Consider the following 18639-nt stretch of genomic DNA (forward strand, 5'->3'; position numbering starts at 1 on the left):
AAATTCCATTGGATTCAGATTCATAGACCAAGCAGTATAATGCAATGGATCGAAGTCTTGGAAAGTTCTTGACCAACTACCGGCGGATATTCACACTAAAGTGCGCGGAAGGTTTACCATGTATATACAATATCTTACTACGAATCGCTAGGGGAATGTTTTGCAGTATTTGGGGCAGTGTATCCTGCAGAAAGGTCAAATACTTCGCTCCATTTAGTCTTTGGGATAGCATATATGAGCCAATTAGTGGATCATGGACACGGAATCAATGTACAGCATACATTGATTCCAAACAAATGTTGATGTTGAGTGACAACTGTATCGTGGAAACGTAAATCTACCTGCGCGTGTGTGTTAGAGATGTTGACGATGCTATCCGTTCCAAATGTGACTTCATCAGTGAACAGTACCGATGCCTCAAACAGCAAGAGGGTAGTGGTCTGTTGAATAAAACATTGGCAAATGTTTCACGTGGTTGAAAATCCGCTTTTGTGACTAACATACATTTCACAGATAAGTTCCCTCGTACCCGTACCTGATTCATTGTCCACTACGGTGCATCGAATTTCCGCTTTTTTTTAAAAATCAGCTTACCCTTAGCGAAATTTTTTTGCGAAATGGTCTCTATACGTCATATAGGAAATCGCAGGTCGATTAGTTAATTTGTTTAGGTGCCACTAAAGTTTCAAAAAAATGTTAAGAAAAACTTTTTAAAACAAATTATACATATTTACTTTTCCGAAAACATTTTACCCATAGTAGTTATTTTCGGCAGAAATGTACATATTTCACATATTTCAGCTTGATCGGTCAAGTTCTTGAGGTGCTACCGGCTACTTAAAATTTGGACAAAACCCCCCAAAAATATATTTTATTTAGTGTTTTGTAAAAAAACAAATCGAGTTTTCGTCTCTTATAAACAGCTAATTAGGTAAGAAATGGGGCAATCAAGGAAAAAAAAAAAACAGACTTTACAGTAGATTGAATGTTATCAAATAAGGCACATACCGGTAGTTGTCCAGCTTACGTTCGTAGCTCGAAAAAAATAATAAGTAATTATTTTTGTAGAAAGACTCCTTTCGATAATACACCTGCACTACATAGAATGAAGTCGCCCAAAAGCTGGTTTGTCGTAAAATTAAAAGTGGAGTAGCATCGAGAGAAAATAAGAAGTGGATCCTTGTTAGTGTGTCTGGAGATGAGATTAGAAGTGATTTTGCGCTGCTTTCTAGACAGAAAAAGTTGTGTTTGATGTGGAAACTGTTTACGTTGCTGATTGTGTTTAAGTGAAAATACGTGTGTATTTGTGTGCGTTTTTGAAGGATTACGTCCTACTTGTGCTTGTCGGCAGTCATTGAATGTGTCAGTTCTTCATTCCAATGGCGCGACAAGTTTGTTGAGGTCTTGCGTTGACAAAAGTGTCTAACTGTTCAAAATTGGTTTCGGTAAATAAAGTATCAAGTGTCCGTAAAGATGTCAGCTAAGAAGAAGTCAGGTTTGAATGTAAGGAACTTTGTCCATAATGTAATTGGATCCCCTGCGGAATTCACTTTTAGTCAGCTTCCAACAATCGCTGGTGTTCTTAAGCAATGCTTGTGGGAAAGAGAGAACACAAAATGGGAAGCAGCATCTCAGAAGGACCCATCTACTAAAGTGCTAGCTCATTCAGTGGCAAGGAAAGTAACTCAAATTTGGGAAAATGCATCAATGGCGCAGCTATTTTGACCGAGCAACGGGATATAGCGTTGACTTGACATTATCAAAAAAAAAAAAAAGGTCAGTCAGCTGCAAATTTCAAGAACAAACCCGGTTTTTTTTGCTTCCAAAGTTTCAGAATTCCAGGAGTTCGCCAGCAAAACTTTGTTTGATATCGCTTCTTGCAAATGCATCGATCCGGTTGCTTACACTTCTGCGACAGAGAGGAAAGTGCCTAAATTGAAGGTTTAATTTTTAATTGACCAGAGAACCACCCGACAGATGGGTATGGCAGGACTTTATAGAAAGGAGACACTGAACGTGTCAAACATTTATTGCGAAAACATTGAGGTCAGAAAAATCAACCATGCCCAATGAAATTAGTAGTTCCAGAAGACAAAACGATAGTGTCCCTTTACAAAATGAATCGTGAGAAGAGTCAGTTTACACTGTCGAGTTTGTTCCTGCACTTAAAAGAAAGAAGACTAGCCCTTCTAAACAAATGATAGTTAGATTGCCGACATTCTCCAATGCAGTATATAGATGTAATATATCAGACCGCAAGACCGCAATTATCACTTCGTCGCTTTTGGTAGATATCGGACTGGTTACCCAGTTCATAAGCAGAAGGTAATCGACAAAAGAAACATTCGGAGAGAGAAGAAATCCTTAGGAAACGTCATCGTTGTTGAGGCGAGTACATCGCTTGAATCGACCAAAGTAAAAGCGTTATACTTCGACGGAAGAAAGAATCAGACTCTCACCCTTGAGACTACAGACGGCATCAACCAAACAATAATGAAAAAAGAAGATCACTACGTACCGCTACAGGAGCCAGGATCGAACTATCTTGGCCACGGCTCTCCTTCATCTGGAAGAGGAGAGACCATACGGGCTGCCATCACAAAGTTCTTTGTTCATCAAAATATCCCCCTGTCCGATCTGTTTTTGGATTATGAAGTTTATGCTACCAACACTGGTCGGAAGAATGATGCGATGGCATATATTGAAGTCTTCCTGAACGAACCCCTTCAGAGAATCGTCTATATGATACACACGAATGAGCTCCCATTTCGACACTTGAATGAATTTATAGACGGCAAGTCTACTGGACCAAAAACATTTAGAAAACAATAGGATCAGCACTGCGAAGAGTTGCCACTCCAGAATTTCAGCCCGTTCCAGTAGACTGAGACCTCAACTTCACTGAGGATGCATTAAGCACGGATGAAAAATATTTGCTGAATATCTGCCAAGCGGTTTCTTCAGGAGAATGCCGCGTTGGGTTACTCACATGAAGCCTGGTAATGTTCATCAAGGCAGATAGCTAACTAGAGCAAATAGAGTCTTATATTTGTACGTAGGAACAAAAGAACGCACTAATGAACTTAAAACTATCGTCCAGTACATCATGATAGTCTACACGCCAATCTGGTTTGCTGTGATCCGTAATCCATCGTGTGCAGAAGGAGCTCGTCATTTGTGGCACCTTATCACGACTTCTTGCCACATGGAAGTAAAATAGAGGAAAATTCATCCAGTGATCCGTAGAAATGCGTGGTACGGCCATCCTGAGAACCTACTTCTGTCAATGTTGACTGACCAAGATGCTAAAGTACGAGAACTTGGCTGGAGGACAGTCCTAAAAGCAAGAAAAACGACCTAATCTGGTGATCGCGTACTGGTACGAGAATTCGTCGTCCCGGAATTCAACTTAAAAGTAGCAAACTATGTTGATATGATTAATTGCTCAACATGCTCGCTGATGGAGGCACCACTGTAAAACACTTGAGCCTGCAGAAGCTAAGAGAAAATGTAAAGACGGCTCCAATGGCTGCTGAATCTATTACATTCTTACCCTTTCACACTCGCGCTGTAGAAAGAATGGCGAAGTTGGTGACAGAAGCGGCATCAGCAGTATGTGGGCAAGAAATACGACATAGATTTGTCATAGCAACACTACAATCAAGAAAAAACATACGAGAATTTAATACAAAAAATAATTTCAGGTAAACGAGTAACGATATGAACTTGCACTACCATATGCAGCATTAGTATAGAGTGGGCGAAACTCGAACTGCAGCCACCTCCTCGTGCTGAGTTCTTGGTTATTTCTATCATTAGTGCTTGGAAATAAGCAAAGTGTTGCAGATGTAAAACAAAATCTTTCGTACCTAATTAACGATCCAGATGAATCACAAACAATGCAACTTAATTTTAAGAAATGAAAAAAGTAGAGACACATTTGTCCATATTTTAAACCACTGGTGGCACCTGAATGACTTGACCCATCAAGCTGAAATTTTTTCACGTAAAATATAGACTTTTTACAAAAACAAAATCACATAGGATAACCATATTTCATAAAAGTACATATTTTAAATGTTTTAAAATAACATTTATTTTTTAACAAAATTTTAAAAATTTCGGCCGTTGGTGGCACCTAAAGATATTGACCGATCGACTTGCAATTGTTTACATGTTATATGGAGCCCATTTCGCAAAAAAATATCACTAAGGGTAAGATGATTTAAAAAAAGTGGAAATTCGATGCACCCTATTGTCCATACCTTCTTACACACGTTTGTCCATAAAAGGTGTTTGTACATGACGGGGTAGCCTAGAATGCACATGTGCAAGTAGTACGGTCCCTGTTTCAAACATGCATCGATAAATTGCTACAATCATTATGTATGAAAGTTGGCGTTTGTTAGGAAAACGTTTCTGATAGATTTCTATTGCCCCAGTCTCATTGCCAGCTGCACGACTGTACACGAATAACGTATAAGTCAGTTTGTCTTTTGAATAATGCACCATGTTTTAGTCGAGCACTGCCAATTTCCTATTCAACAATCGCAGCACAATGATTACACTCTTGTATTGTAGCGTCTGGAATACAAGCGCCACCTATGTATGTGAATCGAGTAACTACGTATTAAAAAAATAGTCTCTAGACTGCCACTTCTAAGTTTATTCATTTTCGATAACTACCGCTTCGAACTCACTGTTAACATGTTTACGGGACTCGAAAACTTTGGTAATTACCCAACAAGCATTATGTTCATTAACCCTTTTAGGATTTATGGTACATTTTTATACTATGGCGTATTATCATCTTGAGCCCTTACTTAGGTACTATAATAGGTATTTAAGTCGGAATGTTTTATTGGTTAAGTGAAGAATAGACCAAAGAATACCCCAGATGTGATTTGGAACCGGATGGTCAACTTGGCGGGGCCAAGTGAGAGCGGACGGGCGTGCCTTTTACTTCCTTAAGTCAAATTTCGAAAATTTTTCACGCACTTAGTTTTCAAGATATCAAATCGAAACTTCCATATGGATTGTGTGTACCTTTGGGTATTTCTCAAATGTTTTTGAAATCCGAACGTGAAACTTTGGCCGGTCAATTTTGATGGGTGTTTTATTTTTTCAGAAGAATTTTCAATTTTTCTGGTTCAGATGTATGATACGGACAATTGAGCGATACCGTTAAAGATAGGTCGTTATACTGAAGGCAATGTGTTTAAACCATGACACTAGGCCAAATAGTAATGACGCAGTAAATTCTTATATATGTACAGGGCCTAAATTCAGATATTCAGCTATTTTTTCCCGCTCTTTGTTTCCAATATACAAGATTGAAGTCTTGCACATGCATTATATACATAACAATGTATTTTTTACATATAAAAAAGAGTCAGATCCCTACGTGAACCCAGACACGGGCCAGAGGGGCAAATTGTTTGGCGAGAATTTCAAAAAGACAATTCACGGATTCTCCCGAATTTTCCAGTTCAGGTGTGTGAAACTGACATACGAATGGTACCCTTGGAAAGGGCTCGTTATACTGAAGAAAATGGTGTTTGAAACCCGACTCTAGGGGAAATGGTATATATATATATATATATATATATATATATATATATATATATATATATATATATATATATATGTGTGTGTGTGTGTGTGTGTGTGTGTGTGAAAAAAGTGGGTCAGCTTCAGACATTCAAAAATTTCTCCAGATCTTACTTTTCAGCATACAAGATTGACATTTTGCACACGTACTACCTACATAATAGTATATTTTTAAAAAATCAGATCCGTACGTGAATACAGGCCGGGGTCAGAAAGGCGAAATATTCGATTTTTTTCGAAAAATCTCCCGATTTTCCCGATGTTCCCATTTTTATGTATAGTACAGACAGGCAAGTGATACCGTTGGAAAGTATGCTCAATCCGAAAGAAAACGAGATATTAACCATGATCCTACGATAAATAGTAAGAAAGCAGTATCTGTTTGAGTGAAAGCCTAAAATTTATCTCCAAAACTGGAAATCCTAAAAGGCTTACGACCTTTTCAGTTTATATCGAGGTCAGAAATCGCCTCCTGACGTTTGTTACATTAATTAAGTTACACTTTATATATAGAAAAGCTGAAACACCAAAATGTACAAACACAGCCACAAAAGTATCTCCCCATCCTAAATGTTCAAATTCCATTACTTGGGGTCCAGGAAATTTGCAGTTGTGAGAACCTATAGACAGATGCAACCCAACTTATACGTAACTTTTGCGGCACTGACAGCAGTTGGTAGACCTGATCCAGGTGTTTATTCAGATAAAACTGTAAAGTGGGTGACTAACGAAAGAGTTCGGATCGTGTTTTCCAAAGAACATCATATATTAGTCTCAATATTGTTGTGTATGTAATGTATTATTTCCTTATGTACTGTATGTTTACAGAAATATATTTACTGACCATGCATTTATCAGGAAAAGCTTGTAAGTAGCTGAAAATATCAAATCTAGAACAACTGCTGGTAATAAGTATATAAATGATTGCCTCCTTTGAGAGACCTTCTTCAATTCTCTTCATTCCAATATCATTTTCTTTCTGGAGAAGAGACGATATCTATTGTCACACTGAGTGTGTATTAAAATCGAAATTGAAGCATTTGAAAAAGTTTCAACCTGGCCGGGATTCAAACCCGGGTCCAGCGAACAGAAGTTCAATACTCTAACCACTCACCTACCGCGTCACTTCACCTTTTATCTAAACTTTTAGCTAGTTAAAGTAGATGCATGAAAAACTACAAATACTATAACAAGAAGACGTTCCTTATGAGTGTCACAATGAATTATTCGAGATTTCCTTCTTTAATTCAGAAACAAGTTGTATAGACCTTCGTCAATGAGCAAAATATCACGAAACGTTCTTCAAGTTGGCACTACCTCATCGTTTTTAACTGCTCCCGATTTACATTACTACTATTCTTCCTCATAGTAATTTCTAATTTCCAAAGATGAAAAGCCGGCAGCACTTACGTCGATCCCAAGAGTTTCAGTATTCGCGCGCTACCCTTGCCAGCTCTTTCAAGTTGGTCATATAAAATGTACAGAAAAATTTGAGCAAGAGAACAGAATCTAACCAACCCCTGCAGGGCTTCTAACCCGCTCCTACTACTACTATTCCTATTCCTATTATTATTATTATTATTATTATTATTATTATTATTATTATTATTATTATTATTATTATTATTATTACTTGTACTAGTAAAACTGCAAGCTTCTTTTAATGAAAAAAGTGTTATGAAAATTTAAAAAATCCTTGGGCAGAGTTCAAACCCACGCCGAAAACTATTTTCATTACCAGAGCGCTGCCCTACTACGCTCGGCCACGAAGGCTGACAGCAGGTGGCCTTAATTTCCGCTATATATAGGTCATGACTTTTGATTTCCTATCTGTATCGGTCAATAAGATCAGAGGATATCTGAAATTCTTGGAATCCGTGAAAATGCAGACTGGAACGTAGCCAGGATTTTGTAATAGCGGGGATCCGTGATGAAATATTGAGCTTATCACACCAGTTGCTGGGTCATTCTAAACTATTTTACTGGTAAATTATTTTGAACCGTGTAGCCAGGATTTTGTGATGAGGAGGCATGACATGAAATATTGTGGTTACCCACAAAAGACTCGATCAATCTAAGCTATTTTACTGGCAACGTACTCATATGGATTTGTTAGGACAATAAAATTAGGATATGTTAGTAAGTATTTTGGTAACAAAGTATGAAAAAATCTCGAGTAAAAGGATATTAAAAAGGAAAAAGATATAGTCTTCCGAGGTCTTTCGAACTCGGTTGTTCTTGTATTTTCTTATTTTTCTTGTCTTGGTTTAATGCCGTTAAGGATAGCAACAGGATCACTTTCGGCAGTGAAAAGTCCTTTCGCGAAATGTATTTGTGTTAGCGCGAAATTGAAAATTCCTTTAACAAGTGTCACTGGAACACATGTTGCCAGGCTCATATTATTGGGGATTCTTGGTATTAAGTTCTACCTGAGACTATCTGATCGTCTTTGTAGCCCATACGATTAGCATGGAGCTAGATGCAATTCAGAATGTTCTGTTACAATAATATCAATTTTTAACTTGAGTCCCCACCCAGTTTCCTCCACACAAAGCTCCTCATAAGAAAGAGTAACCAAGAGCTTGCTGTAGCTTTCTATTTTTAACACTGGTTCTTCTTTTTCTCATTTCTTTTTTCATCTTTACTTAATGTTTTTTTCATTTCTGGTCTCAAACGGGGGGTACGGACCCCCGGATCCACCACTTGGCTACGTACCTACGACAGACATTATTATCGCATTCTTTCAATTGCATCAACACGTGTAGAAAAGAAAGTTCTATTTTTATCTTCCATGACTACTAGTTTATTGTTTTATCTTTGTATGAGTAATTTGTGGTAGATTGGAAAATTATGAAACTCATATGCCAGAGACATGGGTTCGAATCCCGCCGTGCAAGCCGTAACTTACATTTCTCTGGGAAGGGGAGAAGCATTAATACACGTGTTTGCGCCCTCCCCAGAAAAAGTCGTTTTCCTAATTCTTGGGTTGCCTCTTTCCACCCTTCCCTTACTCTTTATGGGTCCTCGGAGGTCTGCAGGGTAGTTGGTTATGCCTCTGTACCCGATCCATACACGACAAATTAATTAAGGGGACAATATTGACAAACCTGATAATAATATGCGAATATATATTATTTCTAGGGCCCCTAATAGTAGACATGTTTTACTGCAATGGGCCCAGGACTCATTTTTGTTTTATTTACCTTTTGTGTGCAGTTCTGTTTATGTTGTGTAGTGAACCATTTTGATGCTTTACTTATAATTTGATGTTCGTATCGTATATGGAGTAAGACAATTTTGCCTTAAAATGGTCCCCCCTTGAACGGCGTGGAGCTTCCCTGGGGGGCAGTGGTGGTTTCAAGTTACGGCCCTGCGTCGTGGCAATCATTTTTCTTAATTGGAAGGTATCGTTTACGTAATTGATTGTGTAATTCTGTTATTCTTTATTATTATTGTTATTATTATTGCAAAGTCGAGACTTGGCTACATAGTTTATATTTTATGAATTTTCTGATTGGATTTTAAGTCCTTTTGTTGAATAATCAACAAACCCCACTTTAGAGATTTTGAGGAGGGAAATAATATCTTGTTGTTTTTCATTTGTTTACTTGCACGCTACACCAAGCCCGGATACTACATTTCACCTTTCTATATCTACGGGAAGTACCCTAAAGGTTTTGACGATCATAAGAGAGTACGTGAATAAGTTATGAGATCAATGAACTTTGCGTATTAACAATATTTAAAATATCAGGTTGTCGGAAAAATCATGACGTATTTCGGTAAAATATGACAAATGATGGTTTCTAGATATCCTAGAATGGTTCGGATCATGCAATAGTTTGTCATGACTAGCTAAGATGTTTAGCGTTTTTTGTAGTAATATTGCTCTTTGTTTGGTTTGGTTTTACAGATTTGATCAGAGATGGCGTGGGTCAATGAAAACTTGACCCACCGCCCACCGTTTACCACTCTGACCCACTACCCACACCATGACCCACCATTCACCATGAACCAATGACCTACCAAAACACGCCGTCATCAACTCTGACACATGATGCATGTCCTCTTCTGTACCGACTAAAAAGTGTATACTTGTAATAAAACCAGGTTGTCAAATTCTATATAATCGGAGTTTGAATTTCTATGGACAATCGCTCAAGCACCGCTCTGTTACAATAACGATAAATCTGACCTTTAGGATATAAAATGGTAAAGTGCTTGTCATGGGCAAAATTACAATGAATTTCAATTAAATTATGATGGTCTAATTATTTCCTTGTTGAATTATTTATAGTTTTCAGTGAAAAAACGGATCAAATTTGAAACTCCCAAATCAAGGTAAGTAGACCAACATACAGATGGTAACATGACAAATGTATGTCTATTTATCTCACAAGTTTATGGGTTGATTGCCCTGTGCTCTAAGCGTTCAATATAATAAACAAGCTTCAGCAATTATTATAAAGCGCATAGTAAGTATATATGGATATATGATGCGAAGCACTGTAATTTGTGTTGGGTTGAGTTGGTATTGAGTTTACGTCCCTTTCAGCAGCGAGGCTTTATGAGAAGTGGTCCTACCATAAACGTTGCCAACATCTAGTGGCTACTTGCGGGTAAACGTCGATCGTCAATATAGCGACGGGTCGAATAATTGCCTCTAATGTCCCACTGGCGGCATTGTTCCGTCAAGTCGAAACAGATATCTCGCGTCGGGGTGTTGAAGTTACCACTGCGAAGCACTGATGACTTCGTTTTGGTCAGCGCTCCTTCGATTCGTCGCGGTGAATTGCGGAGGGACCAGCACTAACTATCGCCAGTCATGTGCATGCGGTTATTATCATATATTATTTTTTGCTGACGAATTGCTCCTAAAGTGAGCTCCGGGAGTCAAGAATAACTTCTGCCTCAGCAAGATGAAGTGAAAAATTTAAAGATAAACGCGATAATGGTATGAATTTAGATGGCAACTGTCGTCGATCATTAGAAACTGAGTATGGGAGAACTATGATATAAAGTAAATAGACACACGTCATTTCGTTATAAAATTACATTGTGAACGCATTTTATCTTATCCCAAACAGTTATAGCCTCATATTCACTGTTAAAGGAGCACTCTAATTGACGAAATTAAACCGATCTCAACGATTTATTCCTTTACAAGCAATATTTCCTTCGTCGCTTGCGTTGCGAAGTCGAAAAAAAACCAACCCAGTAATCATAAGGTTGGTGGTTCGAGCTCTCTCCGGGGTAAATTTTTGGTAGTAAGTGTTTTTCGACTCACCTTAATGTACCAAAAGACACATATAGGGATTTAACATATTTGGGGGAGTATTTTAGTGGTTCATTGGCGTTTTGTTGCGTCTCTGCCACTGGTGGGCCGCTGGTGGTATAATTTTCAAAACGGAAGAGCGGCCACCGCGGATTTTTGGCGAGATGTCGCTAGTTTCCCATCGCTGGTCCACCGACGCTTACGGCATGAAGTACAGAGTAACGTGAATCCAAACCGTTTGAGTTCCCGCCGGGAATCGAACTCGGCAGATCGTTTTCGTTAATTTTTACAAACTTACCCACTATCTATTTACCATATGTAGAAAGTAAAATCCCCATAAAGGAGAATGTTAAAAACGCTAGGAGACGTTCTGTTCATTTTCAATAAAGAGTTAATATACTGAATTTTAGCTCTGTAAGTTTAACGGCTTGTGAGATATTCAATCTTTTTCGCAAATATTCAGACACACAGCTACATTCATTTTTTATATAATAATTTATATATTACAGTGATTCAAAAATGTATTGTTTCCAGTAGTTAGCTACTCTAAAATTCACAGCCTGTGTGTCTCGAAAGCCAAGTAGTACTGTACGTCCTATTGCTATTATTACAATTACAAATATCAATATCCAAAAATGTCTCAAGTTCTTTCTCCACTTAGAGATACTCATCTCACGTAAATAAACAGAAACAAATGAAAAACAGAAATGGAGGCCTTGAAAGTAAAACGTAGACAAATTAGCTAGTATTCACAAGCATATTTTTAAATCACGCTCGACTATACTCATAGGAGCTAAATACGCGGTTCTGGTAACTTGGATTTATCAGTTTCTCGCCACGTATCAGAAATATAGCAAAAAATTAAGTATTTGTTACTGGCGGTCTTCGTGGCCGAAAGAACTAGCGCAATCTGCTAGTAATTGTAGTTGCTTTTGGTGTGGGTTCAAACCCGGCCGAAGGAAAGTTTATTTTTACTTTTATATATTATTTTTACAATTTTCAAAACTTTTTTTCCATTAAAATAAGATGAAAATAATACCCAAAAAATGATTACGTTTCGTGTGCAGTTTTGCTATACGAATCCACAGTATAAGTGGTAGTAGTAGGAGGAGGAGCAGGTTAAAAGCCCCGCAAGGCTCGTTTTATTAAACTTTGACTGCCACGATATAAATTTAACCTCAACTCCTTCTTGAATTTTCTTCTTCTTCAATTCCAACAAAGTGACAATGCTCTTACTATAATATACAATAAACACACCAGAAGGTTTGGACAATCGGAAGCTGCAAGCAATCAGAAACGTGTTTTTAGTTTCTATGGTTAGCGTCGAGGGTGAAACAAATATGCTGTTCAGAAAATGCTGTCTACAATGCAGTGAGCAGAGTGGGTCGGTGGGTGATAGTGAGTCATAGTGAGTGGTGGGTCGCAGGGGTTCACATGCTGTTCACCCACGATCCACTCACACTCAGAAAACTAGATCCATTTGACTCACTGACCCACTCCAACTCTGGATTTGATACCACATAGAAAATGGAAGTCCAAAAGTTTCATGTTCACCATATTTTATTGTTTTACTTCAGGCAAGGGAAGAACGCGCGAATAGTGTTTGTGATTTTTACTGTCCTCAATGTTTCTGTGTTTTTGTCCCTTTTCTTAAAGGGTTAGTGGGAAAACTAAAAGTGAGTAAAACGCGTCAAAATAGGAAACAAGGTACTGAGAAAAGTTCATTAAATTAGTTAACTAAAAAATAATCAATATGAGTAACTGTCCAATGCCGTGCCGTGAAAAATCAGGGCTCGAATTGATTAAGTTCCTAACAATAGTGTAAATCACCTGTCAGTGTAAAGCTTGTATCTCCTATCAAGCTGCAACATGTAGTTGCTAACAATTAAAGAATTTATATTAATTTAGAGGTCCCAGTTCTCATTACTAAAACTTCCCTCATCTTCGATATGATTGTTATTATTATTATTACTGCACTGCTTCTGATTAAACATGAAACATTAAAGAGACAAGACAGAGGGCCATAGTTGGCAGGCAGAGACTTGATGGTACAAGTAGTAACTTTTTAAACTTACCGATCTGAGCACGTGTGACAACGTGGCGACAGCAAGACACAATTGGCAACGAACACTATGAGACATCGAGAGAATGAGACCCTGAATATACTCTTATGAAAAGCCAGGTATTTTGGTAGCGATGTTACTAGTATTAACTCTATTTGGCGAACTTGGCACATGTGAGAGACCTTTTCCACTACCGATCAAAGCCATTTAATTGGCGAGAGATTGAGAGAACGTACCGATTAAAGAAGCAAAGCAACATTTTGTTCATGCAGGACGTGTGTGCAACATGAGGCGATGCGTTAATCTGGTGGTACGTAGTCCAAGACCGAACTACTCAGTAAAGGAACTACAATTGCATCTAATAGCTAGTTAATGTACCGTTAGGTGATCAAATATCTGTTCATGCGTGGAGGCAGGAACACAGAATTCCATAGCAACCGATGCCATAAAACCTCAGCTAGTTAAAATTTGAATTTCAAGACTTTCCATCACACCTGATAGAAGTAACTACCTTAATTTATCCATCTTCGTTTATTTGATTTCTTATGATTTTTTTCATGGTTTCCCTAAAATAATAGAAAATTCTCAGCTAATTCAAATTGGTATTTAAAGATTTTGCACTACAGCTGATCAAACTGGCCGAAATTTAGAATTGCCCGATTTTTGTATATTTGAATGTTACATTTTTCTACATGGTACAAAACATACACAAATAGCACAAAATTCTGATTAAAATTCAAAGACCTAATAGCTAAAATTCGAATTTTAGAATGTTTGACTACAACTAAATGGATCCGGGTTAGGATTTGCAAAATAAAGAGCACTTATACCTGCGTTTGAAATTAAACTAAAAATTTCTGTAGAAAAAAAGAAAGTGAATTAAAGTTTAGTCCACACTTTCTTAACATTAATATTTAGTAATAATTTCAATTTCAGAACTGTACATTGTTTTTAATGTTATTATGCACGTGGCTCAGTCAGACTTTCTATATATTGTTGCAGAGAAACAAACAGACATTGGATATGTTTGTGAGGTAATACCTGAAATGATGTTTTTATGCTAGTGTATAAGTCATTGACACCACTGGGTAGCGTAAAGAACAAGTTACGGATAAAACACACTCTACACATGTTTAATAGGTGACGTCAGGCGACCGAGTAAGATAAGAAAGCAACGTACTCGTGGTTCTTTCAAAACGAGTTAAGTATTTTGGAAATATGTTACTTGATATGGTCCTAATGAAATATGGGGTCTGAAGTCCTCATCAAAAATAGTATAAATTTGGCCTCTACGACTTCCTTCAAATTGCTGTGATTAAGTTCTAAATACGCGTGATTTTTGCAACACAACACACTTGCAATTCTGCTGTAAAAATATTTGATAGTTCACGGTAGTAGATTGTGTTTATCACAATAGCGTCTATAACTATAAGCAGCCGTAACTGGATTGTACGTTATAGCAGAACGCGGAAAGAATACCATCTGCCACCAAGTGTGCCAGCGACCGTGTTCACATGCATATTGTTTAGTGGACGCATGTAAGGGTCTTGGTAAGTGAATGCTGACACAAGGGATTTCCATCGCTAATCCAAAGTTCAGCGACATCGTTAAATTTTCGATAGTGGCAACTTCACACCCGGTCACCATCTCCAGTGTAGAGCTAGTCCTCCGCAAGACATTATATGGTCCATCACGGCTATGTGAGAACGTTTTCTCTTTTATTATTGTATTCTCAAATTGTTCAGTGTTGTTATCGATCTGTTCCACTGTTCTCTACTATTCATTGATTTTACAGATTCATCTCTGTTACTGTTTATATTTGGGAGTATGTAGATGAATTTCGCCGTACGAGAAATCTCCTTAAAATAGGTTGACCTTGCGTAACGTTTTTATATTACTTTCTTTGAGGTGAACAAGATATCATGACGTTTGCACAAGCGTTTCCAGCTTAGTCGTCCATGACCTAATACCTAAATGCTGCTTAAACTGTCACTTCGCAAGATAGTACTCCGGTCACTGATCTTAGTGCTCTGCTGGCACCACACACGCAAAGCATCATTGAAATCATTATTATTTATATACGTCCAACCTGTCGTATAAAATCTACCAGTTTAATTACAATTGTCAGTAATTCTTGGTGTTCAGAAAAAGCAATTTATTCTTTGTTTATTTTAACACAGTTAAACTGCTCAACTAAAGTTTGTGTAAGATATATTTTAATTCTAATAACAAGTAAAACATTAAGTAGAAATAATATACTCTAATTTAAGATAAGATTTTTGTTCCAAATAAATTAAAATTGATATGTTAACTATAATACTGGTCTATGTTGGCAACAGAGATATTGTTGTAATAGGAATTCTTTAGGTAATAGAGATTTAAGTGCGACTAGAATATAATTATCTTTTTTAACGAAAATGTAAATAATGCGAGTGTTAAAGACGTCACAACTACTACCTGCAAATGTGGAAGAGAGCAGAAAAATAATGTCTATGCTATACCTCTGGTCTGTCATATTTCTTTCTCATCAAGTGCTTAAAGCATAAAGTTACATATATGCATAAAGTCGCTATTTCCTGTATGTACCACATTGTTTCAAAACATTACAATAATTCACTATCCATCTACTACTGAAGCTCAAATCTAACAAGTATGCTTAACTTAATGGTGTTTGATCAAACAGTAAACAACTAATTAACTCTTTTTATTAACTTCAGACAAATCGCTAACTTCACATAAAGACAGCCTCCCGTACAAATTATTTATTTTGTCAAATTTTAATTTTTTTGTTAATCTTATTTTGTGTTTAGTTGCAGGTGTCAATATCTATATTGTTAGTGTTGTTGTCAATGGCGTTTGCATATTTTACACATGTGTGGTAAGAACAGTTTTGATCTTCTTGAACACTATGCTATGATCATGTTTTATTATTTATTATGCAAGAGCAAACCTGAGGAAATATTACCGGGTGTGATATACCGCTAGCATATGCTATGTATACTACTATCTCATAGACAATTTGGAGAGAACAAAGTCGCATTTATAAATAAGTCTGCAGAAAAATATAAATTTAAAGTAGAATAATGGGAAACCAAGATACCAATTGTTTGTTATTATTATATTCTTTCTGTTTTCGCTTCAGCTGCTAAAAGTTGTTTCATATTTTACATTCAAAAGTGTCACCTTAGCTCACTATATTCTATATTGCAAGTTATAGTTATTTAGAAAAGAAATAGACATGATGTTGGCTTTGAATGATCAATATTATTTGGCTGGTTCCAGTGAATAACCGGTTTATTCGGGAAATGTAAATTTAACAGAAGAGCAGTTTAAAGGTAAATTTTACAGCAGTTACCTGGTTAATTATGACATAACTGGATATGCACATGCTGTAACTTCCTCAGTTTTATGAATTCACTTGAATTGAGTTGATTTTGAGTTTAACGTCCCGTTCAGCAACGATGTTTATGAGACGTCTACCTACTGATTAACATGGAATCCGAACCACATGAGCTTCCGCCGGGAATCGAACCCGCGACTTCCACTCCAAAAGCGCGAAGCCGCTTCTACGCGATATAGAACTCACCAAAAGAAGCTTATACCTGTAAAATCTGAATTTTCAAGAAAACTCGACTTAGCCGGTTATTCACTGGAACCAGCCATTTGTTGTTTCATTTAAAAACTGCTGTTATGATTGCATAATATTTAATTGCATGTTTAGCGTATTGATATTTATGTGAAGTTAAAATATTTTCTCAATGGCGAGCTTATGTGAATTGAAACCATACAAACTGCCTATATGAATCTAACTTGAATCGCCTTGTAGTCCATTTAACCAAAATTAAACCATTTTGATATTCCGGACTGAAAGTATTTTTAAGTATTGAATATTGGTAAATTGAGTTTGAAGAATAAATTACAATATATGGTACATCCTCCTCTTACATATTTTGTCTCTTATATCCTTATTATAAAACAACACTTGTTTCAAAGCTGGATTGGAATTCCAAACTGGAATTAAGATGACCATAAAAGAGAGTTTCTCAGATGGACACTATTTCGTTGATACTTCAAGAAACCATAATAATCATGGATGTTATAGATGATACAATATTTTCGCGTGCATGGTCTCGTAATTTAAGAACTTTGCCACGTGCAATATATAGAGGATATTTCTTCTAATAATACAACCTCAAATAATATCAAAACCAAAGTTCCAATATCTCTTTGCATAGGAATGTTGTACATCGAAAGCACCTAAAATGAGAGATTGCTCACAATCCGTCATATTCATCACTATAAAATTGAGTTTTCCGTATGTTGCTTCAGTTTTACTCCGTGGATTTAAAGACTCGCACATCACTTTAGGTTAAATATATTTATCAAAAAGTATCGAATTAATCAATCATACTCCTAAATGTTTGCTAAAAAGATTGTGCTAAATCTTTGAACTCCAACGAAGTTAAAAGCTATAACATATACAAACTTATTGCAACGAAATCCAGACGTCGACATACACAATTTATGTCCACACATAGTTCTGTAATAATAACCATGTTAGCATGTGGCAATTTAGAATGCAATCTCATAACGAATTTAACCATTTAATTTTAGCTAGAGCAATAATTTGTTAAAATCGATAAGTTTGATTGTATAAACAAAACTAGAGATAACAGATCACATAATTACCCAAAACTGTTGCTGTGCCATTATGACAAAATCAATAATAACTGTCTTATTGAATAAGAAGTTATATTTTGATGTGAATGAAATTGATAATGAAGTCGAATAATAGAAGTTCGTTATCAATTTGTAAACAGCATATACTCACCAAGATTTTGATTAGAGAAGATTTAAGAGGTCAAACCTTCCTATGTGATGGTCACTTCAAAACTCTCTCGAGTTCACTACTCTTTTTGTCCACCTACCTTTTCTTCCTAGTTTTTGGTAGCGTCATTTCTTCCGCTTGCAATTACATTTTCAACAATTTCCTCATGACTCGAAGTAAGAAGTGTTTGTAATTGACTTAACACATTGCAGAATAACATAAGTGATATTTCCTATTAAAGGAATGTCATATTACATTCGTCCCCGCTTGGATATTCGGCATTTCCGATGTTGATATAAATATAAGAAATCAGAGCAACACCAAAATATAAAATAAATTGAAAATATATATATATATATATATATATATATATATATATATATATATATATATATATATATATATATATATATATATAACATTTCGTTAAAATATATTCAGTTTGTATTAAGTTGCAATCAATTAGTGATAAAACACTGTTTACTCCAAGATAATCATATCAAAACGAAAATGAAGTCGTTATAATTGCGTTTGCATACTACAAGGTCAGTATTACTGTAACAAGATAATGCATACGTCCTTGCAAAATGCTAGGTAAAGAAAATCTCTACACAGCAAAACAGAAACATAGGTCAGTTTTAGATTGTTTGTGTTTTGTGATGGAGTGAATTATATGTGTTTCAAGATTTGTACGCTGTAATATTGGTAAGTATTTTTTTTATGATAATAAAAGTTATTTATTGGATCTAAAATTTATAAAATATAATATTTAGATTGGAATATGCATGTATAAAGAACAAATAGCGAACGTTATAGAAGTTAGACCAAATATAACAATAATAAATAAGCTTTGCACATTTCCA

The 18639-nt window shown here is 36.3% G+C and overlaps 1 protein-coding gene across 1 annotated transcript in view; it reads left to right on the plus strand.

Annotated features, from left to right (window-relative positions):
• Positions 1–1473: 1473 nt before the first annotated feature.
• LOC145667754 (sodium-coupled monocarboxylate transporter 1-like) overlaps positions 1474–18639 on the plus strand; it is an 84227-nt gene continuing 67061 nt past the window's right edge. Inside the window, exon 1 of the mRNA XM_081735197.1 lies at positions 1474–1680. Within this exon, the coding sequence (XP_081591323.1) occupies positions 1474–1680 (207 nt within the window). The remainder of the gene's footprint in view (positions 1681–18639) is intronic.

This window comes from Thermobia domestica, chromosome 13 (genome assembly GCF_964235325.1).
Source record: "Thermobia domestica chromosome 13, izTheDome1.hap1.1, whole genome shotgun sequence".
In the NCBI taxonomy this organism is placed as follows: domain Eukaryota; kingdom Metazoa; phylum Arthropoda; class Insecta; order Zygentoma; family Lepismatidae; genus Thermobia; species Thermobia domestica.